At 37.2% G+C, this 23,266-nt stretch overlaps 2 protein-coding genes across 6 annotated transcripts in view; both read left to right on the forward strand.

The window, feature by feature from the left end:
* Window positions 1-143: 143 nt before the first annotated feature.
* Window positions 144-2,624, forward strand: pigv (phosphatidylinositol glycan anchor biosynthesis, class V). 2 transcript variants are annotated; one of them, XM_055210541.2, is made up of 3 exons: window positions 144-780; window positions 1,037-2,191; window positions 2,280-2,624. In XM_055210541.2, exons 1-3 carry the CDS (start codon window positions 691-693, stop codon window positions 2,583-2,585), a joined length of 1,551 nt encoding a protein of 516 aa, XP_055066516.2. In that variant the 5' UTR covers window positions 144-690; the 3' UTR covers window positions 2,586-2,624. The 2 variants fall into 2 exon arrangements, with proteins under 2 accessions (XP_055066516.2, XP_055066517.2); XM_055210542.2 differs by having other exon boundaries at window positions 199-251.
* A 737-nt stretch (window positions 2,625-3,361) lies between these two features.
* zdhhc18a (zDHHC palmitoyltransferase 18a) overlaps window positions 3,362-23,266 on the forward strand; it is a 72,464-nt gene continuing 52,559 nt past the window's right edge. Inside the window, exons 1-10 of one of the 4 annotated variants that reach the window (XM_073872287.1) lie at window positions 3,364-4,228; window positions 4,444-4,603; window positions 4,744-4,894; window positions 5,085-5,222; window positions 9,898-9,949; window positions 11,808-11,910; window positions 12,063-12,172; window positions 15,396-15,498; window positions 18,123-18,169; window positions 19,129-20,321. In XM_073872287.1, coding sequence (XP_073728388.1) covers window positions 3,990-4,228; window positions 4,444-4,603; window positions 4,744-4,894; window positions 5,085-5,222; window positions 9,898-9,949; window positions 11,808-11,910; window positions 12,063-12,172; window positions 15,396-15,498; window positions 18,123-18,169; window positions 19,129-19,150 — 1,125 coding nt within the window. In that variant the 5' untranslated portion in view covers window positions 3,364-3,989 and the 3' untranslated portion in view covers window positions 19,151-20,321. Of the gene's footprint in view, window positions 4,229-4,443; window positions 4,604-4,743; window positions 4,895-5,084; window positions 5,223-9,897; window positions 9,950-11,807; window positions 11,911-12,062; window positions 12,173-15,395; window positions 15,499-16,148; window positions 16,220-16,924; window positions 18,082-18,122; window positions 18,170-19,128; window positions 20,322-23,266 lie in introns of those variants that run through there. The other 3 variants (XM_073872288.1, XM_073872286.1, XM_073872285.1) reach the window with 3 other exon arrangements.

Here is a 23,266-nt window from a genome sequence, read left to right on the forward strand (position 1 = left end):
TTGCCCTGACTAATTTTAACATATAGTTTTATCTCCAGATGCACACCTGTAGTGTTTTTTGTAAGGTATGCTTAAAAAAAATCCTAAATGTCTTAATATAAATAAGGCCTAGTACTGGATTAATCTAAACCCTGCCAGGGAAACCTCCCCATAGTCTTTACCTGGTGGGGGACTTTTATTTTGACATTTTCAGAACAGCATCCCGGAAGTTCGTGTAGCGCTTGATTCGTCCGCACCACTGCGATAAATGAGTAAAATGTGGATATGCAGTTCTTCTAATATTGGTTTGCTAACGCAATTTTGTTTATTAAAATCTGCAGTAATGAAACCATATCGCGACCTTAACTGTGTGTAGACTATTTGTTTCAATAATGGATTACTAATCATGCCTACTCGTTTACACCAATGCTACGTTTCAGACAACTCGGATTTAGGATATTTCCCACCTCAACCCGTAAATTATATTCGGAACGGCGCTTTTTAATGTTACACACGTTAAATGTTTTGATGTTACAAAATTACAATACAAAATCAAACGGTACTGTTTTAATGACAAAATACCTTTGTTTACTTAACTATTTCCGGGTTTGATGTGGGAAATATTCTAAATCCGAGTTAACAGTTATCTGAAACGCAAGATCATATTGATGTAATTACGCATTTCGCTATATTTTAAGTTTTTATCAAAATATGCCGACTTCAAACTATTTTATAAATCAAGACACATGGACAGTTGTAAGGTTTGCCACCTTCACCCGACTGCTTTCTCTTTCTTTACAGGTAAGTATCCGTCATCCATAAGTGGGTTATGGCTTATGGATGACGGATGAATTGTTATAATAAAATTACGCATGAAGTATTGATAAAAATATCTGCTTTTCCAGAAAAGTAGAGTTCAATATGAAATGTATAACTATATTGATTTGGTATAGAGATAAGCGTGCCTACAGTACGTGATTGTAAACTTTTTTTTTTTTTTGCACAAAATTAATTAGGATTCTTTATATGAAAATATTGTATGTTTGTGTTTTTGAAGGCTGTACTAAATGTGGCTGTTCCGGACCATGTGGCAGATGCCTTCAGTCCACCAAGGACAGAAACCCCTCTCCTTCTTGATCCGGCCATTGAAACATTGCTTGGTGGTCTTAGTCACTGGGATGCCGAGCATTTTCTTTTCATTGCAGAACGAGGCTATTTATATGAACACAACTTTGCATTCTTTCCTCTGTTTCCTCTATTCCTGCGATTACTGGCAAATATTGTGCTTTGGCCTCTCTGTGGATTGCTCACAATGCATGGACGTTTACTTGTGGCAGTAGCTATAGGTAACAGCATTGTTTTTGTCCTGAGTGCTGTGGCACTATACAAACTCACTCGTTTGGTGCTACAAGACAGAAAATATGCCCTCATCACAGCCCTAATGTACTGTCTCACACCAGCCAACGTTTTTATGGTAGCTGGCTACTCCGAGACCTTTTTTGCAGGTCTGACCTTCGCAGGCCTCTGGTTTCTAGAGAAAGGGTTCACTCCTGGAGCTTGTCTTCTGCTGGGATTTGCTACTGGTGTTCGTGCCAACGGGCTTGTGAATGCTGGATTTCTGTTGTATCTCATCCTGCAAAGGGGTTTTGCACATATCCGGACTATAAGCAAAGGAACTACAGGAAGCAGTAGATATTGTCAGTATGCCTGGGCACTTATTCAGTTTTTGCTGACAGGATCAGTTTATGTAGCTCTTGTGGCATTACCGTTTTGTCTGTTTCAGTTTTATGGCTACCAAACATTCTGCCATCCAACTGTTACTCATAAGCAGGTTCCTCCTGTTCTGCTTAATCTGGCACAAGATAAAGGATACCGTGTGCCTGACGCATCATCTCCAACACCGAGCTGGTGCCAGTGGAGAATTCCACTATTGTATTCCTACATCCAAGATGTTTATTGGGATGTAGGATTCCTTCGATACTTCCAATTAAAGCAAATACCCAACTTCATCCTAGCACTGCCTGTTGCTACTCTGGGATTTGCTGCCTCGTATACATACATAATGGCTAACCCGGCGTTCTGTATGCATCTGGGGTTGGGAGACAAAAGAAAAGGCAAAAAGACACAAGTTTTTTATAATCCAAGAGTCTTTGTTTATGTTGTGCACAGTTCTGTCTTGCTTCTGTTTGGAGTATTCTGCATGCATGTTCAGGTAAGAAACTTAAAATTGACATGGCTTTTTTAATAGGACAAATGCACTTAAACATCATTTCAACATGTTTTTTTTATTGTCATCTCAGGTGTTGACAAGATTTCTTGCGTCCTCCTCACCTGTATTGTTTTGGATCAGTGCACATCTGCTTTTTCAGTATGAACCTCTACTGCAAGTTGAGACTCTGTTCAATTCTGACCAAAGACAACAGCACAAGGATCACTTAAAACATGGCGTAACGATTTGTGACTGGATGTGTAAAAATAATCAAATTGTTTACCTTTTGATGCACTGGAACACTTGCTCCCTATGTACACGCTGCATCCTGGGGTATTTTATATCGTATTGGTTTTTAGGTCTGGCTCTACACTGTAACTTCCTTCCCTGGACTTAATATCTTTGCTGTACCAAATTAAAGTGAGTTACATTCCAATGTATTTAAATAATACTATACTTGTTGACAAATATTGAGGCAGCTGCTATTCCTATGAAGTATTAAATATCCTTGTTTGACCCTATTTAAATATTTTTTCTTTTACCACTATCAAACCAAATATTTGCTGATGTGGCAAAAACTTTGATTTTTGCTAATTCAATGCAACGATTTCTGTGCTTGAGTATTATGCTTTTTGTTAGATTATTATGTTACAGTTAAGCCGAGAAGTTCACCTCAGTCAACCTATGTCTTAGTTTATTTGTTTATATCACCATCTTGTGGGCCCAACTTGTAATAAGTGCTGTGTGAAAGTGATAGTTTACAATTGCTGTATGATATTGTATATTTCCAAATGTTTTCGTTTTTCATGTCAGTTCATACCCATACGTGGTCCTTTCTACATCCTGAACAGCCGTTTGTTCCGAAAGACATAAAAATAATTCAGCACAATGCAAAGCTGATAGGCATGTTCGACTTCATGCTGCGCTGCAAGAACCGACAGCCAGACGACGTCAAAGTTCCGCGAGAGCGATTTAAAAGCAAACTACTCTGTACGATGTCGCGAATCTCTCTCGCGGAACTTTGACGTCATCCGGTTGTCGGTTCTTTCGGCGACGCAGGAAGTCGAAGAAGCCTATTCATACTAGCTTTCGAATCACTCTCGCGATACTTTGATGTCATATGCCGAACAGTCTGCGCATGCCGCGTGTTGAACATGAGCCGAACAATAGGCGGAGCATAGCATTTCAAAAACTGATTTAATTGGTCAACTAAGGTGACGCTCTCCTTTTAACTTATTGGTCGTTTTTCTCAGGTAATCCGCTGCTAAGGAAGTGATTTCACTGTGGTAAACATTATTGTGTTGCAACCGTCGATCAACGGGGTGTGAAATCAGCATTCACAACAAAATAAGGCAATTTATATTCAGGACATATTCGTTACGGTTGGATCAATAAATATCCAAGGAAGACGGGCGGTTGGGTTACGTGAGAAGTCGTTCGAAAGACGGTTGAGCAGCGCGTGAGGAACATCAATCGTATTAGCTTAGCTTTTTGACTTCGGTGTTAGCTTATCACGACGATTCATATTTTATAATGCTTGAACACCTCACGACGTCATGAAAATATAATGAATTCGTCGGTATATTCCCCAAAGTGGATATTTTGGGGCAAACTAATGCATTGAGAGACTCTGGAGCTAACTTGTTTTGGTAGCTGTGTGTCCTTTAAATAGTTGACATTTTACCACCCCGAGCCGGGCTACCTTATTTTACGATTTTGCTTCTAACAAGTTAGCTTAAACTGTATTGAATTAGGAGCGACAGTCTTCTTCATTAATTGCTGTCGATTACGGTTTCTTACAATGAACAACTGTGAGTACCAACAAATAGACCCCCGGGCACTGAAAGCATCTACCACCCGGACCTCCACCCTGTCCTGTGGGAGAAAAGGCTCCCAGCGCCTTCGAAGGAAATGGGAAGTTTTCCCTGGAAAAAATCGGTTTTATTGTGATGGACGTCTTATGATGGGGAGGCAATGCGGTGTGCTTCCTCTGACCATCGGCCTTATTTTTATCACCAGTGGCTTATTTTTTACATTCGAGTGAGTACACTGTGTACTGTAAACACACACAAACACAGCAGTGTTCACAGTAGAGACATCTCCACCAGTTCATGTAGCTCTGTAACAGTTGCTTTTCAGTTAGTACACATGGTTATTAACAAAATTGACTCTTGTTTTGACAAACACACAAGTTTACTGTCATTTATGGTGTTAGGTTTGTGCATGTTTTTCACTTTGTGTCTGTTTTATTACAGTTGCCCCTATCTGGTGGAGAACCTTACCATCTTAATTCCAGTCATTGGTGGGGTGTTATTTGTATTTGTGGTTATCGCCCTCCTTCAAACCAGTTTTATAGATCCAGGGATATTACCAAGGGCTTTGCCAGATGAGGCTGCAGACCTTGAGAGACAAATCGATAAGGCACTGTTTGGAAAAATTTTGGTGTATGGACAGATCATTTTGCAGTATAGTTAAAATGTTAAGGCAGTATGTTCATATATTATTTCTTGGCTGTGTATACATTTAACTTACTTTTTATGTGTATTTTGTTTTTAGATAATTCTGGATCATCAACATATCGTCCACCTCCTCGCACGAAAGAGATTCTTATAAATGACCAGATGGTCAAACTGAAGTACTGTTTCACTTGCAAGATGTTTCGTCCGCCCCGGACATCCCATTGCAGTCTGTGTGACAACTGTGTGGGTAAGACAACATCTCCATATGTAACAAAGCATTTCTGCATTTAAAGGCTGCATACCATATTGTGGCTGCTGTGATGATGTAATCAACTTAAAACAGATCACTTCCTAAATGACTGATTATATGGAAACGCACAGTCATTTCCTGCAAGTGACACTGTTGATGAAATGTCCACTCTCTGTTCCCCTTGCAGAGCGATTTGACCACCACTGTCCTTGGGTGGGAAACTGTGTTGGGAAGCGCAACTATCGTTTTTTTTACACCTTCATAGTGTCACTGTCCTTTCTGACATCCTTCATCTTTGGCTGCGTGATCACTCACCTCACACTGCGTAAGTTTGTTTACACAATGCTTTCTACACCACAATAAGTCCCTTTTTTACTTGTTACATTTACCTTTGAGCTTTTAGCTGATGCTTTAATCCACACTGACAAAAATTAGGAAAACAATGAAGTGATCTTAAAGAGGCAATAATAAAAGAAGGGCTAAAGAAAGTTACAAAGTTTCAGCAAATAATACATTTAAAGCGTAACTAAACCCCTGGTAAGAGCCTGACTCCGCCCACTGTTAATATTTGAAAAATGCAAGAAATGTGGGCAGATCCCAACGGAGATAGAGGGGACGAACTAAGCTCGTGGTGAGATCGTAACAAGGGCGTGGTGAGTTTGAACCTGCTTACGTCACAAGTTACTTTTTGGACCCAACATCCAATAGGAAAATTCAACTGCAGTAGCCACCGTTCAACCTGAAGAGGGCAGCACTCAGACATTTTTACACCATATATTGTAGTATTGAATACACTTTATATCCAAATGTCTAAAAACTTAATAAAATCAATGAACAGCACTAATAAAGCATCATTCTTACAGATCATTAACTAAAAAAAGTTGGTTTAGGGTAGGGCTGTCAAATTTAAATTCGAATTTCGAATATTCGTCGAATGTAAAAAAAATATGCATATTCGAACGTAAAACTTTGCATTCGAATTTATCTGTGTCAGGAAGCTCACGCAACGTTATGATGACGTAACTGACGCGGATTGTTATACAGAGCGTTAGCGGCTCAGCCAACTATGCGGAGCAAGCCAGCGTTATTCATTTGAAAAATAGCAAGAAAAGACAGTGGGGATTACGAGTCGGACAGAATACGTATTAAAAGGGCTGTGTGATGCTTCTTTGGTTTTTGAAGCATCAACTGGAATTCAACCGCAAAGTGAAACTAGCTGAGATGACAGAATTAGTGTCGTCTGGTTCTAAATGCAGTTTTAAAGTTTAAAATAACTGATCAACACGAAAGTGCCATAATGCAGCTGCTTGTTTAGCAACATTAAAACCATATGTGCATCTACAGAGTCCACAACGCATATGAGAGAGTTGCAATGTAGCGCCGCGGTGGCTTTATTTTTATGACTGACTGGAAACTTGACTTTCACCTGGACATTTGATATGCAAGTTTTTCATCAACATTATCTGCGTGAAATATAAACATGATGATCATCTGCCAACTCGACTGTTTCAGTACGTTTCTAATTACGGAGAGTCTGCTTTATTAACGGCTTCGCTCTGCACGTAAGTTAAACATTTCTGTTCTGTACTTTATTACTCGCTTATATTTCTACATATTTTCAACCAAGGAACATTCAAAATATAATATCAGTTGTTGTGAATCGCGTTTAAGCTTGACAAAATTTAAATGACTAATGATCTTTCCCACTTATTTTGGCTTAAATAAAGATTCATTCGTTTTCATACTTTATTAGAAACACGTACATTTATCTACTTATATATTATATAAAATGGCCTATATTAATATGCATTGTCTATGTATGGCATTCGTTTTGTACATTTACAGGTGCACAAATATACTGGTTAATTTTGATTTCATTAAGACACTGTTGTGTTCTGTATTAACTGAGGCTCTGTAATTTTCTTTTTAAATTTAATTAATGTACGGTACATAAAATAATTTGTAAATGTATACATGGATAGTTTCTTGACTATGTTTGTGTTAATAGCCTATACACGCTGGCTGTTGAGGCATTTTGCACTTCCAGATATCTATGTGCACTTTTGTTCCTTTGCATATGAATTTAAGAAATTATCTTTAATTTATTAGTGTTTATAACATTCGTTTTAACCAAAAATATGCTGTGCATGATTTGTTTATATTATTGGGGCTTTGTGCTGCGCCCTCTTGTGGGCTTTTAGGAGTATTTTCTCCAAGATAAAGTAGCTCTTTATAATTCGAATATAATTCGAATTTTATTATTTTTCAAGGACGAATTTCGAATGTACTTGTTCAGCCATTTTGACAGCCCTAGTTTAGGGTTTAGTTACTCTTTAACAATTGCTGTTCAACATGCTCCATTTAAAGGAGTCATATGACCCGATTTCATGTTTCCCTTTGTTTTTAGAGTGTTAAATGATGTCTGTGCACATAAAAGATCTGTAAAGTTGCGAAAATTAAAAGTTTTAAATCCAAAGAGATCTTCTTTTTAAAGGGGACATATCATGAAAATCTGACTTTCCATGTTTAAGTTCTATAATTGGGTTCACAGTGCTTCTATCAATCGAGAAAATGTGAAAAAAATCCCCAGTAACTTAGTTTTGGTAAACCATTCCCTGCAAGCATGTAAAAGTAGCTCATTGAAATTTGGCTCCCCTTGTGATGTCAGAAGGGGATAATACCATCCCTTAATCTGCGCTATCCAACAACGGCACTGCCATTTAGTGCAGAGATCAGCTCATTTGTATATGAAAGGACACACCTAAAACAGAAAATTTTTGCTCACACCTACAAAGTGGCAATTTTAATATGCCATAATAAATGATCTATATGGTATTTTGAGCTTAAACTTCACATATGTACTCTGGGGACACCAAAGATTTATTTGACATCTTAAAGTCTTGTGAAATGTCCCCTTTAAAAGTGAAGCCTCATCCAATCATCCATTAAAACACGCCCATGGAGTTAGACGTCATACTGGTTTGAACGTTTGCATAACATCGCCCTAATGTACACGCAAAGATGGAGGGTGAAACTTTCAATCGTGCTGTAGTATTGTTGCTTCCTCCATGTCGAGTAGACGCTGTGTTTTCTCCTGCGAAAGGCAAACTACTTTGTTTGGCCTTCCGATTGAGTAAACATTAAGAAACCAGCGGTAAGGTTTTATTTACAACACATTGTATTACACCAAATACACAAAGTAATGTGCTTTTAGCCACAAAATATGGGCCCTTTAAGTGTTTGCAGATGAAGTGCGTTTTTTTTAATAGCTGTTTTTTCTTTTAAATTGCTGCATCACACAGATCACTCCAGTTTTTGATTGTGACCTTTTTTACACGTTATATTTTGATTTTTCTCAGTTGATCTGATCACAAATGATTAGTTGAGATGAACGGGTTTCTAATGCGACTGTTACCACTAGTAATAGAGGGTATGCATTGACGTCGATTTTCCATGTGACCATGCCGGAACTCGCCCTGTTGAGTGGCAAACGTTCAACGAAATGGCTGGTTTTAATAGCGACTGCTGTGAAAATGCCAGTAAAACTGACTATTATCAGCTTAAATTGAATTTAGTTGGACTTGATAGCAGAGGTGGACATACTTTGTTACATTAGTTACATTTTCCAACCATTAGGGTGTTTATATTGGGGAAAATTTTACTTCACTACATTCTAAAGCATATAATCATACTGTGTATGCATATAAAATGCGTATATTGCATATAAAAAAATTTATGTAATACCTAATTACGTTAAAATTGTGTACTAAAATAAAAATACTTGAAAAAAATACTTTTAAGTAGAAAGTAAAACCTCTGCTTGATAGTGACCCTGGCAACTTGTCAACCCACCTGTGGTCTGTGGACGTTGGCATGAACGATCAATTTACTTCTCCTTTCGGTGTTTTTTGGCAGTCTGTAAAACGGTAGCTCTGAATTCTTGTTAATCTGTTAGTACAGTCAAGTGCACAACAGCTGTTTCCCATTTAGACGCTTTTCCCTGTGTTTTCGGCTGATTTCACACTGTACACTCATTTATGCCGCTCTGTCTTTTGCCACTCAGTGGGCATAACCGTAATCACTTTCACTGAAGATGACGTCATGTGCATACCCTCTATAGGATCCCAAGGAGAGGGCCCTACACATGCACACAGAGAAGCTTTGACTTTACATCTCATATTAATTACAGATCATCTCAAACGGAACATTTTTAATACACCCAATCAGTGAATTTTTGAGTTTATGCTTGTATAAGATGGTGTGAAAGTGGTATTCACACATGCTTGACCTCCCTGCTACCCATATTTGTGCTGCCCTGTCAGCATGCAGAATGATTACTAGACAAAGTGTTCTGATTAGCTAAACCAAAAATCTAACACATTTTGGTTTGTATTTGTATTTGTGTGTTTTTTTTTTTTTTGCATTTCATTAAAAAAGCTAAATAGCATAACACCGCACTTTAATGTCACATGTGACCCACAAAGTTTAATGTACATGGCAACTCTTTGTTGTCCACAACAAATTATATCAATTTAAAATTTACACAAGACGTGTAGAGTGGTCCTGTGTTTTTTTTTAATACCTTTGAATGTAGATAAAGTGACATGATTACAAAACATTTTGGACTTCATTAACTCCTGTACTTGTTAGGTGTCTGTCTGTGACCAAATTGCTGCAAAATGGATCTTAATACCAATTCTTATTGCGTAAATTGCGTTTTAACAAGTTGTTAGTGGGGGAAATTTGCATTCAAACTTATGAATAACAATGGTTGAGAATCTAGAAAACCTATAAATATGATCTCGAAGCAAAAACCGGCAGTATTTGTGCGTCACTGAAACTGCTTTTAGATATACAGGCATGAATGAGCTCATGGAAAGACAGCAGTACTTTTTTTAATGTTTTAAATGACTTTCTTAGAAATGTTTAAAAAGTTTTCAAGATTTCTATGTACACTTTTCTGGCAGCTGTGTTTACTGTTGTGTCATTTTTGTCAACAGGATCAAATCGTGAGAACGGTATCATCCAGGCAATACAAAAGAGTCCAGCCAGATATCCTTTTCTGCTTTATTCATGTCTCTTTTCCTTTACATGCTTGTTTTCTACACCACCCATCCCTGAAAACACACAAAAGCAAGACTAAAAGTGTTCACTATCTGTTTACAGACCCATTGCTATAGGATTTGCCTTTGTTCTAATCCTTTTCATCTGTAATCAGCTCACCACACCCTGCTGCCTTGTCAGCTTGCCAAAAGTTTTCTTGAGGTACAGCATTTTAAAGGACTGTTAATACAACGTTTTCAACTAAAGTTTTTGGGGCAGTTTTCCGGACAGGGTTTAGATTAAGCCGGTACTTGGTTACATTAGGACTGGAATTTATGTAGAGTTTACAAACACACCTTACAACAACATTACAGGTGTGCATCTTCTACTCTCTGCCTATTGATTTAATCTAATGTAATGTACATAGTACCGAGTACAAAGTTCGTCACATGTATGTAGCCCGTCATGTGTGTGGTTCTATTTTTCAAAATATGTGTTCTGCGTGTCGAGTGGTCCTATGTGCATCACGTGTCTTGTCGGGGTAAGTGCCTGCTGCAGACGCGTCTAAAGGGTTTGTGATAAAAGAGACTGTCGCGTTTGCCATATACTCGCATAATCTCATGCGTAATCAGAGTTTACTGTTAATTACTGTTAGTTTACCGTGTATTTTGTGAACGTGAACGTCTCTTTTGACACGAACGGTTTTCACGCGTGTGCGGCAGGCACTTGTTTTGGCAGAACACGTGATGCACATGGTTCACATGACGCAACAAACGCATATTTTGAAAACGCAAGCAACACACATGACACTCGAACACGAACACATATTCTGAATTGGGGCCCCTCGGATGAGCAGTCACGAGCCGCCACTGGCTAAACGTCTGATGCATATGGCACACTTAACTGGAAAAACTTCAGGAATATCAAAGTCATCTTCTGATTTGTTAAATTATACCGGATTTCCGGAAGACGAGAGTGTCGCGATTATTTTCGGTCCTCCGGGAAACAAAGAGTTGGATCAAGGAAGAGCAGCAGTTGTGTTTACTTGAGTAATAATGAGCAGTTATCATGATCAGCTAAACATTGGATTCTCAAAAATATGCAAAGATCAAGGCATAGATCTCTAAAAGACGTCCAGAGTTTTGCTTGAGGGAGTTGGTGGAGTCAAAAAGTCGAAACGTGGTGCTAGACGAAACAAAATGTGATTGGTTGTTTGACATGTCTGTCAAATGGCCTCATAACATAATATAAGTTTAATCAATTTAATCCCGGCATTTCCTTCTTCTGTTAAAAAAGAAGAGGGTCTTGCCCACAGACCACCCCTCTGGGACTATGTTGAAGTCCTTACATGACAATGGCATTTTGGAGTCCTCAAAAAAAGTGTGTTTTGTGATAACAGTGACGCCATGTGTATGTTAATTCAGTCTGTAGACATGCAGGAGTATAAACATAACAACAATGGCGGCCTACTGTGTTTGTGTTATATAGTCCAGGGTTACCTGTAGTAAAAAACCTCACTGTTTGTCTAAACAAAACTGCTCGATGCCTTTGCTGTCTTGAATGTTTGTATTTATCGCTTTGTAGAAGAATGCATGTCTGCAGGCATATAGTGTTTCTTAACAAAGTAGCTTGAGTCCACAAATGACCACTACAAACACCTCAAAGTCAGCAATTTTATAAAGTTTATTAACCTGGCTGCGTGACATCAGAAAAATACTTTTGGTTCATTTAGTTGGTTGAAACGACTGTTTGCTGGGATAAAATTTGCCAGATGACTCTTGACTCAAAATTGTACTGTTACTATTGTTTCTTTATTGTATGCTAACATATATTTACAGCTGATTTGCACCCTTAACCCCACCTGCACTGTTGCTGAACTAGTCATTTGCTTCTTCTCCATCTGGTCCATTCTGGGTCTGTCAGGTTTCCATACTTATCTGGTGGCATCCAATCTGACGACCAACGAAGATGTAAATATCATCATTATTAAGTCAACAGTGTAAAAGCATAAAAACCTCATAATTAATTACAGTAGTATAGTCTGTGATTTCATCAAAAATGTATCATGTTAAGTTTTATACAGTTAAAATGAACAACAGACTTTTTGTTTTAATGGTTGCAGATCAAAGGCTCTTGGTCCAGTAAAAGAGGGGAAGAATCGGGAAATCCTTACAGCTATAACAACATCTTCACTAATTGCTGTGTAGTGCTTTGTGGCCCTTTGCCACCTAGGTCAGTATTGCATGTGCAGACATCTTCTATTCAAAAGCCAGTTTATGTGATTAACTTAATATTGAGTTTAGCAGTCAAATATAAACATATCTGGTTGTTAAGTAATGACGTAAGGGATACTGTTTCCGGGTCCAAACCTCCACTCATTTCAATAGAGGATATTATTTAAACAGCCGATTGTGTGCACTATTTATTCATATCACACATTTAAAGGACAAGTTCAGTATTGTACACTTAAAGCCCTGTTTTCAGATTGTTTATGATGAAATAGAACTGTTTTGACTGAAATTTGGACATATGATGCTGGCCTGGGAATTTTCGGGTGTTTATTGTATCACCTCCCACCTCTATAGACCGTTTCAGCATTAACAACATAAACAAGTGGCTATCGCGGTCCGCACGTAATTTCCGGTAAACTCCGCTAAAAATAAATAACAACAATGTTCTTTAAACGTAGTTTATTTATATAACAAGCAAAAAACAACAACACATAGATTACCTAGGAAACCAAAACATTTGTTGTTTTCGACGAGGCATTTGTTCAAGAGATCAGTTTAGCAACTAGTCAGACCATTAAAAAAAACAAAACCGGAAGTAAAGTTCATTACCATTCGTTGTAAACTTGTGGACCTATTTTTCCAAACGCCTCACACCCGTATATTCTTCCGTTGAGAGCTTGAATAGTAGACACTCCAGCCCAGTTGGTGGCGATAATCCACCAGTGCCAATTGCAAGAACATAAACAAGGTTCCCAGCGCGGAGTAATACCATACCTCACAGCATATCTAATACAAGTCAATGGAGTTGGACAAAAATTATGATAAAACCTGTTGGAAAGCATTTTTTGCAGCGATTTTTGTGTGAGCATACAAGTGAATACCCCTGACCACTCGGTGTTCCAGTGCACCTATACAGCCATTAAAGAGGTGGGAGGTGATACAAGAAACACCCGAAAATTCTCGGCCCAGCATCATATGTCCAAATTTCAGTCAAAAACGTTTTATTTCATCATAAACAATCTGAAAACAGGGCTTTAAGTGTAAAATACCGAACTTGTCATTTAAGCGAAAATTTTATAAACTCACGTGTAAACTGCAGTCTCTCAGGCTCCCAGAATCAAAGACGGCAATATATTAATAATTCATAAAAATCCACGTCCATAAATCCATGTCTGGTCATCTCGGATTTTGTTATGATGATAAAAATTAGGAGCGGGTGTTTTTGGTAGTTTTTCATTGATACGAGTGTATTATAGCCATGATTTTTTGTTATTTCTCTGACATCTGTGAGCGTTAGCACCCGGAAACGGTGCGTGACGTCAGACTTAACAACCAGGTGTAATGAAATTATTTACCAGCTTTGCGTGTCAGATTGTTCCCCATACTAATATTGTATCCAACTATTGGTAATATATTAGCAAGTTTGTTACTATGATGGTGTCAACTGCAGTAATAGGGCCATCTTTCTGCATGTTTTAGCTCTAACACTTATCCAGTACATCATACTCAACCATCTGAAAAAGATTTTTAGGATTACTAAAACATCACAGGCAGGTCTGTTGAAGTGTACGTGGCCCTCAAAAGACTGCAGTTTGACATCTAAGGTTTATAAACTGGCCACATTCATTCACTTAAAGCGATACTTTAGCCAAATATGAAAATTATCCCATGATGTACTCACCCTCAAGCAATCTGAGAAACACATGTCCATCATCTTTCAGACGAACACGTTTTAAGTTATTTTAGTAAATGTCCTTGCTTTTTCAAGCTTGTAATGGGAGGGAACAGGGAACAACTTCAAAAGGCCAAAAAAGTGCATCCATCCTACAAAAGTAATCCACACGACTCCAAGGGGTTATTAAAGGTTTTTTCCAGGTAATCCATGTGATACTGTAAGATAAATATCCATATTATAAACTTTATAAAATACAATAACTAGCTTCCGGTAACGATGCAATCTTAGACTCCCACGATTCACGAGAGTCACTGCGTAACGTACCCATGGCAACCAACCTTACTACACTAAAACTCATCTTTACTGGAAGCTAGTTGTTATGGTTTATGTATACGAATATTTTTCGTAAACAATTGCATTGATCACATGCAGAAGACCTTTATTAACCTATTGTGGCGCTTTTCCATTGCATAGTACCCCACGGTTTGGTTTGGGTCGGGTCAGCTCACCTCAGTTTGGCTTGGTTAGCTTTTCCATCGAGTTCAGTAACACTTCGCAGTGGGAGGGATTATAGGCGTGTCGTTATATTTGCGCTGCCTACTGCAGTGACATCATACAAGTGAGAGCGTTGTTATACATTCCTATACATTCATTTATTTTTCAGTACGCCACAAAATTAAAATTGACCACCACAAATAGATGTTTGCACATCGTGTTTATCACCAACTCTGTCTCACATGACAGTTTCTGTACAAACACCTGTGGCGTCGGTCGACGCGCTCCGCTAAGCCTCATTGAAGTTGCATATATAAGAACGTGAGCGTCGCGAATTTGCTGCCACAAACTGCAAGGCTGGAAAAATTGGTATGGTGTTCCTGATTCTCAACCTGTGTATGTTTTTCATCGCTAAAAGGAAGTTTGGGAACTTATAGCAGAGCATAGATGACAACATGTTTGTTCAAGACAATGCAAGCTAGCACTAAGGTAAAGCTAATTTTTTACATTATAGCGATGACGCTGGTAGTGATGATTCTCTCAGACCAATCAGTGATACACTGTAGATCACGTCACGTTTTGGTATCAGCGCGGGTTGCTTGAAACCCCAACCGAGGTGGTACAAAAAAAAGTATCAGGTACTACGTACTGCACCCAGTGGAAAAGCTCACAAAAGTAAACTGATCCAAACCAAACCGTGGGGTACTATGCAATGGAAAAGCGCCTGTGGATTACCTTTGTAAAAGGATGAATGCATTACTTGAGGTTTAAAGTTAGAAGTTGTTCTCTAATCCCTGTTTTTTAACCATTTATAAAGCTTAAAAGAACAAGGACATTTACTAAAATAACTCCAAATATGCTCGTCTGAAAGATGATGGACATATGCATCTCGGGGTAAATCATGGGGTAATTTTGATATTTGGCTGGCCTATCCCTTTAAGCATGTTACCTTTTTTTTATCATTTGGTGATGATAAGCATTGTGCAAAAAATGCTACTAAATGAGCTTCATTTAATCCAGAATATCTCATTTTTCCTGTTACCTTGTTCTGCAGCCTGATTGACAGAAGAGGCTTTGTGCCTTCTGACGACACACCTCAGACAGTCACCTCTGATACTGAACTGCCTCCTTTCAAGGCCAAAAATGACACAAACATGGTAAGAACGCCACCCACTGGACTATAGAGGATACAGCGTTTTGGCTTTCGAAAAATACTATTAGCATAACAAGATGATTATTAAACCATCATACAATGCAAAACATTTTTCATTTTGGTTTATTCGATTGAATTTCTTTTTCATTTTATTTATTTCAATGTTTTTTGCAAAGTGATACTTTAAATTTGTATCATAAGTTTGAAAATTGTGTTACTATCAAGAGCAGTATTTGTTGACAAATGATTATGACTGAAGTTAACTTCTCAATTACACAGTTTTGTTGTGTGTGTGTGTGTGTGTGTGTGTGTGTGTGTTATTCACTCATTACAGTTTTGTTGTACATTGTTAAGACGAATCATTGAGAGATTGTTTGTTAGTCTGGTTTTGGGAAGTTTTTATTTAAACACTGATTTTTTTTTTTTAAATGTTTGTGTTCCTGCGTGCATACATTCAAACGTGTCAATCACAAAGCTAGAGGGAGCATGCAGAGTATTCATGCCTCACACACAGAGATAGTGTTTAAAAAATATGAAATTTTCACTTTCAAAATTAAACGCATATTAAAATCCCAGTTTCAATCCTATCATTGTGTTTTATTTGTGATGTACTTGTATCAAGCGCTGATGTTTTAAGATATAAACCTCACACAGGAGGAGAACTGTCAGGAGTTTGCGCTCTCATGCACTGCCTGAAGGCCCCTTCATCTCTGTGAAGTTTGATGGTAAGGGTGCGTCACAGGACTGCTTGCATGCCGTAGCCCCCTTATGGCTCCGTTGGGCTTCATTCTGCTTTTCATTTAAACTTTCATTTCTTTGCTTGAAACCACAATCATGAGTTGAGGAAATGGTTCGTTTTCTGCTCACTGTTCCCATTTTGCTCCTGGTGAGTTGAGTGTGTTAGCTGACATCTGTTTTTGCCTCATCTTGTAATGGTCATTAGTTTTTCCGACATTATGTCATTGTTTCCTAATTACCATATCATCATGACTTTTCCATGCTTATCTCGTCGTTGTCAACCATTCTCTGAGGTTTCTGTTGACTGGGGTCGTGGGCTTTAGAGATAATGCTCATTGCGCTGTACTTATCGCGGACAGATGTTCCGCTCGTCCATCTGTGGTGATGAATGTTCATCCTCATTTTTAAAAAGTCTTCATTCACTTCTCATCCATGGAGATCCTTAACACATGCTATATCATCCTGAGGGAATGAGATTTCCCCATTCCATTAACCCATTCATACTACATCATCTCAGTATTATACGATTTATTCAACTAACCTACTTTCTTTTCCTCCTCTCTTGCCAGCTTCTCATGCTCTGTGTTTTATTGCTGTGTCATCTAACATAAATGCTTTGAAGTACCACAAAAATATATTTATAGTTGTAATCTTCTTTTGGATCTGACTCATTTTTTGCCTTCTCTTCACAGTGCACACAAGGCACAAAGGAGTTTATAGAATCCGTGGCGCATTCCTCCGTGATCCAGAGCACCTGTGCTCCGGGAACACTCAAAACCATCCCGGTGCATCAAGAAAGTGTACTCCGTACCATCTCCATCACTGTATCTCCCCCCGCCGGCTTCACTGGCCGCCAGCCCCGACGTCCCATAGACATGTCCTGCCCCCAAAGAGGGAGCAAACGGGCTGCTCTTCACACCAATAAATCCATGTTGCCTCAACCAAGCCCCTCATACACCTTTAATGACAGTCCACTTATACTAAGCGACGCTCCAGACGTGGGCTTTATTCCACTGCACTGAGCGCAGTGCATCTGCCACCAGCAAATATATTTACTTTTCTGTTACTTACAGCATCACGGTGTTTTAAAGAACTGTTGCGATTCTCAGGATCCTCTCAGGAAATATTCTATCTATATCAACAGATGAGAATAGGCCTGTGCAAGACTTTGTATTGTAGTTTTTTTATTTTTGCATAGCAGACGAGGCTCAAGTTCGTGTAAAGACCAATCAGCCTACACTGTTTGGATGGAAAGAAAAGCGAACGTCTTTCAGAAGATGCTTTGTTTTCTGTCTTGCACAAATTCAAATCAAATAATCAGTGTTTTACAAAACCCTGAGCCATTTTCAGCCTTTCGCCATCTTTGCTTAGACCTAATGCAATAATATGCTCAATTTTGGTCTAACGAAAAGCCTTGCGTTTTAGTCATGAGGCACAGTGTGCTTTTTGTGCATTTTTATGGTGTGTAATAAAGTATTTGTACAAACAAGTAGATAGAGCTTTTTGTGACGGTGTATGGAGAGTTTAGGATTAAAGTGTTAATATCATTTGTGTATTGTACGCTGTTACTGTTAGTCTGGGTAATATGATTTCAAGGCGTATCATGTTAAGCTGTATTAACTGCTTGTGTATTTCTTTTTAGTTTTTTCCTTTTAATTTTTTTGGCCGTTTAAGTTAAGTGTTATCCCTGATGCAAATTTAAAGGGAGTTCATCCAAAAGCGAGTGTTCAGTCATTTACTCATGCATATGTTTTTCCAAACCTCCATGACTTAATTTACTCCCGTGGAGCACATGAGACAATATTTTAAATAAAGTTACAGCTGTGATTTCCATTATAATGAAAGTTAATGATGACTCAGTCTCAACATTCTGTGTGATGTTTCCTTTAGTGTTCAACAGAAGGCAGTCAGTCGTGCGGGATTGGAATGACATTAGGGTGAGTGTGTTATATCAGATATTTTGTTGGATAATTTGCCTACTTTAAAGTAGTATGGAGAAAGTGAAACGCCACAAGGGAGAAATGACAGGAAATGGAGAATGCGTGTAGAAATTATGTAGATTCATATTAATTAAGGTATCAGAAATCTATGGCTGTGTTCGTGGTTTAGATGTTTATATACTGTTAAAAAAAGTGGTAAATATGATCCACGCTGTCACTGGGTGGTAGCTACACTGTAAAAAAATTCTGTAGAAATTACAGTATTACTGGGTATTACTGGCAACTAAATGCCAGTAACTTACTGTAGATTTTACATTTATGTTATTTAGTGGCAACAGTTTATTCAAAGTTAAATGAACATGAAATATTTTCAGTATTTATCTTCTACAGTAAGTTACTGGCAACCAGCTGCAAAATTACAGCATATTTTTTACAGTGTACCCTTCTAAAAACTACACCTTTGCTGCTAAAGAGTTCATATTCGTATTTAAGATGTGCATATTGGTACCAAATGTTCAGTCCCTATAATTTGTATATATTAGGACAAAAGGGTACTGCTGCAGTGACAGTTTATGACCATTTTTTTTTTACTTCTTTTATCAAAACACATTCAATGACAATTTTCTTGGTAGATTTCAATGATTTTTAGTCAGTGGTTCTCAAACGGGGGGCCCCAGTTTTATGTCATTTTATAAAATACATTAATTTATCATGAATTCTGTGTAATTAAACCTAAAAAAATAAGGCTACTAACCAACAGCACTACTTTGTATAATTTTTAATGTTTTGCTTAATTCAAATGTTAAATTTTAGAACAGTTTTTTTGTCATAAATTTTCTTTGGGGGGCCGCAAAAGAATGCACAGTACACAAAGGGGGCCACACTCGGAAAAAATTTGAGAACCACTGTTTTAGACATATGTAATCTATCGTTTTTTACATCTTTTTTTATTGTAGGCGAGATTGCTTAAATCAATAAGACGGAAAGGTCCCAACTCCGTATAGTGCCCATGAGTACAGAACGAATACTTTAACTAGTCCTGCAAACATTAGAAGTTAACTTAGTTTAACCTCTCGTAGTAATTTGAAGCCAATAATTCTGTCTATTTTTAAAATAGTGGCATAATTATCAACCAATGTGTGTGGATAGCTATGTGTACATAACCACCGAAGACCCACGCAGGTGAAACCGTTTGAGTATTTTTGACTTTTCATTGGTTGGTTAAAGATTGTTACTAAAGTGTTGTTGAGAGAATAACTGTTGTAACCGAAACCTTTTGCCTTGAGATTAACGGATAACTAGTGAAGTTATTTACATCAGAATGATGAAAGCCATTTAATACACGAGTCATTTGACAGCAATGTCTTGCACATTTTATTCGAGTTTATCACTGCCAGATGTGTTGGTGGGATATTTCAAGTATACATACTTCTTAAAATGTTGTATTTATCTTTTTCATATCAAGGGTGTATGTCAAAGTCCATGAAGTAATAAATGTCTTTTTCACTTATCTTATTGTGGTCAAAACAATGTTGTTTTTGGTATATCTATTAGTAATAATAATTAAATGAATCAATAATAATGACTAATTTAATTATAACACAATTGTATGTCATGTACTATTATTTTTTTTTTATATAGACCGGCACTTATTTATTCTAAACAGTAGATGGCACAGTTTTCCACCTCTTTTGTACGCATTACATCAGGACATTGATTTTGGAGCTATAGCCTGATCAAAATTTCTCATTTATAATACTTGAGCTATTTTGGACATGTCAGAACTGGTTCCCTGTGCGTGCACATTGCAAACTTTACTCGAATTTATCATTTTTGCTGTACCACCGGGCCCTCAGGCTAACACTTTTTTTTCTGGTTTTATGTAACTGAATTGCAAATGAAAATTAAGGAAATGCACAAGTGAGGTTTTTACATCCTCTTTTTCTTACTGTGAACAATTCTAGCCTGACAAATTTCTTTTCAGAGCAAATTATGAAAAAATGTTGGAATGATAGGGGAGAGTGATATGAACAATAGTTTGAATCTCTGCTTTTTGCAATGCATTATGAGTAGCTTGCTATTTACATTTAAAGGAATGTGGGTGGGTGCTGCGCACCTACTGAAAGATTAAAATGATCATGTAATGTGATTTGCGGTTTTGTTATTTTCAGATATGCTTTGTGGAATCTGTCAGAGTCTTGTTATAAATAAGAAAAAATCCTTGCTTGCAGAGACATACAAAAGGTGTGTTCTTATTTGTCCACATCCACTATTTCCATTTACAAGATAGAGTCAAAGCATGCGAGTTAAGAAACACAGCGTATGGTGGATAGCATCACTGCTGTCTCCAGACCCTTACTGACCACTTTGTAAGGGCAAGAAAAGATTACAAGTTGCTGTTTTTACGACAACCGTGCATTGTGGTAAAGGGTTTTGCAAGCACCATGCACTTACATACAGAACATTTCTCTCAGAATCTGTACTAATCTCTTATGAATAATGGATTTTTGTTCATATTCATAATATATTTAATATATTCACGTTACATATTCCTTGGAATTTCATTTCAACCCGACTTCAAAAGCTCACCCCATGATACATTTCATGTTGTTTTACGTTAGCTTTAATAGCAGGATAGATTTACTGGCCTAGACAAATATGAAGGCAATTTCTCACCATCTGGGTCTAATATTAACAGTGCCACATGTCAGAAAACCATTTACACGTCAAGTTATCTGACTTAGAGCCTCTGTATCCATTTTCCATGAATTGTAATGTTTGTTTTCACCTCTTTAATAAAATTGTTTCTTCTAAAAAAATAAACCTGTCAGTTTGGTCTAATTGTTCCAATATGCATTTTGAATTAGCAGACGATGCACTTTTTATATGGAATATATACGTTTTTATATACAGAATACGTATTTTTTTGAATTGCTTATAATTTCATACATCGGATGTCATGGAATGATGAGTCATGGTTAAGAACTCAATGACCAGTGCTTTAATGCTTCACCTCGTGATGGTATTCCATAGTCCATACTACAAAGGCTCCGTTCAGGTCAGGTGAAAAGGGCAGTATTTTATCGCAGCTGTCAAACCCAGTGATGTATAGGGAAAAACCATAATGCTCTTCAGATGGACAGTGGGTGAAGTTCAAAAAGGCTTCACCTATATTCAAAGGTTTGGAGGTGCAGCTCTTCAAAGACCCGAGTTTATGCCGCCCTCTGTCTTTTGATTCTTTGTGAGCCAGTAAAGCAGGTCTGTATTGATTTAGACATGGCTTGTGAAGATTTAAGATTTCTGAATTCTAAGTGTTTGCATTTTACATGTGCCCAAATTAAATTTTATTGGAAATCTTTTTTGGCCATTTTGCCTTTGATTTGACAGTGACAGGGGTATGGAATCGAACTCGGGTCGTCGAAAGTGCGAAAGCACCACATGTTGGAGCGCTGCCCACTACGCCATCGGCTCCGACATTGGAAATCATTTGGATTTTCTACACTGTCAGAAAAATGTTGAAATGCTGTCATTGGGGCAGTACCGTTTAAAAATATCCAAATATGTTCTTTTCAGATACTTACTGTTAAGGTACAAAGGTGCATTTTTTTTAAAGGGTGCTGCCTCAGAGACAACTTTAATACCTTATATCACACTGTAAAAAATCTGTTTGCACTTAATTTTTTAAGTTTAACCAACTTAATACAGTTTAAATGACTTTTAAATTTATGAGTAGTGTTGAGTTGATATAACGTATAATAGTTGACATAACTAAAGCAAATTCAACTTGATTCTGCATAAATTTCTGTGTTCTGATGAACACAAAGGAAGATATTTTGAACAATGTTTGTAACCAAACCATTTGTGGACCCCATTCGATGTGATTCTTGTGAAAATAGACTTATGAGGTGTCATGAAACATTTTGATAAAAAAGTAAATGCTATCGTAATAAGAAGCATACAGTTACAAACATCTCTTCATGTAGTATTTTGCACATGATTTCAAATGACATCATACAAACCAACTTTGTTGTTTTCCACATTTAAGGGGAACGTTTTCATTACCGCAACGTGTGCATGACTGAATTTGGGTTCTTTGACATGGAAATATTTATAATTAAAAAATCTAAAAAACTAAAAAGCTTCAGTGCATGTTATACTATAAACATTTACAGTAAAAAAACATGTAGTATTTGGTGATCATTGGTAAATGTAGAGACAATAATAAGGAATATAAATGTGTCCAAGACCAATTTTCTCATCCTCCGCAACAATTTTCAATCATTGTTTAAGCCCTCAATGAACTAACATTTTCAGAAATAAATTTTTTTTTGGAAGGGACATTATTGACTGTGACACTCAAGATGGCTACCAAGTAAGCAGTTCTTGGTTTTTTATCTCCAGATAAAAGTTATATAGTTTCTAGACGACTTTTTAGTTCTCATTACTGAAATATGAGTTTGTAAATGCATATATTTAATGTAATATCATGTTGCTGTAATGTTAATTTTTGATAATGATAATCTAAAAATTTAAATAATTCTATAGGAAATATTTTTTAAATTCTCTAAAAATAATGGTTATAGTAAGTTCAAACCGGAAAAAAAATGGCTTCAAGAGCTTTTTCAAAAAATCTGATGCTGGACACATTACAAGGATTTTGTGAGAATCACCCACTTACTTCCATAGTAGGAAAAATAATACTATGGAAGTAAATGGGGTCCACGTACAGAAGAAACAAATAGGTGCATATTATTTTTTTCTAATGTCTACTTACACTGCAAAAACTGAAACGTTGGATCAACTTAAAAAAAATACTTCATTTGGTAACAACTAAAAATGTAACTTTCAACTTTTTTAACAACTTAAATTTTTAGATGTTACCAATTGAAGTACTTTTTTTATTATTTAACTTTTCACTTGAAAACAGTGTACAGGCGTAGAAAAAAGTAAGAGACCAATCCAGTTTTGAGTTTAATCATAATTTCTAGATGTGTTGTGACCATTTCGGTCTAGTGTTTGTTGAATTTCAACAAAAGCAAACCTCGGGAGTGACAAACAACAGTAACCCAACAGCAAACATAATAGACTGAGAGC

This window comes from Misgurnus anguillicaudatus, chromosome 10 (assembly GCF_027580225.2).
Source record: "Misgurnus anguillicaudatus chromosome 10, ASM2758022v2, whole genome shotgun sequence".
In the NCBI taxonomy this organism is placed as follows: Eukaryota; Metazoa; Chordata; class Actinopteri; order Cypriniformes; family Cobitidae; genus Misgurnus; species Misgurnus anguillicaudatus.

Excerpts from the sequence above, each read along its gene's own strand:
- pigv (XM_055210541.2), top strand. The coding sequence starts at position 691 with ATGCCGACTTCAAACTATTTTATAAATCAAGACACATGGACAGTTGTA. Across the intron at positions 781-1,036 it reads TGCTTTCTCTTTCTTTACAG|GCTGTACTAAATGTGGCTGT; the intron begins GTAAGTATCCGT and ends GTGTTTTTGAAG. Across the intron at positions 2,192-2,279 it reads TATTCTGCATGCATGTTCAG|GTGTTGACAAGATTTCTTGC; the intron begins GTAAGAAACTTA and ends TTGTCATCTCAG.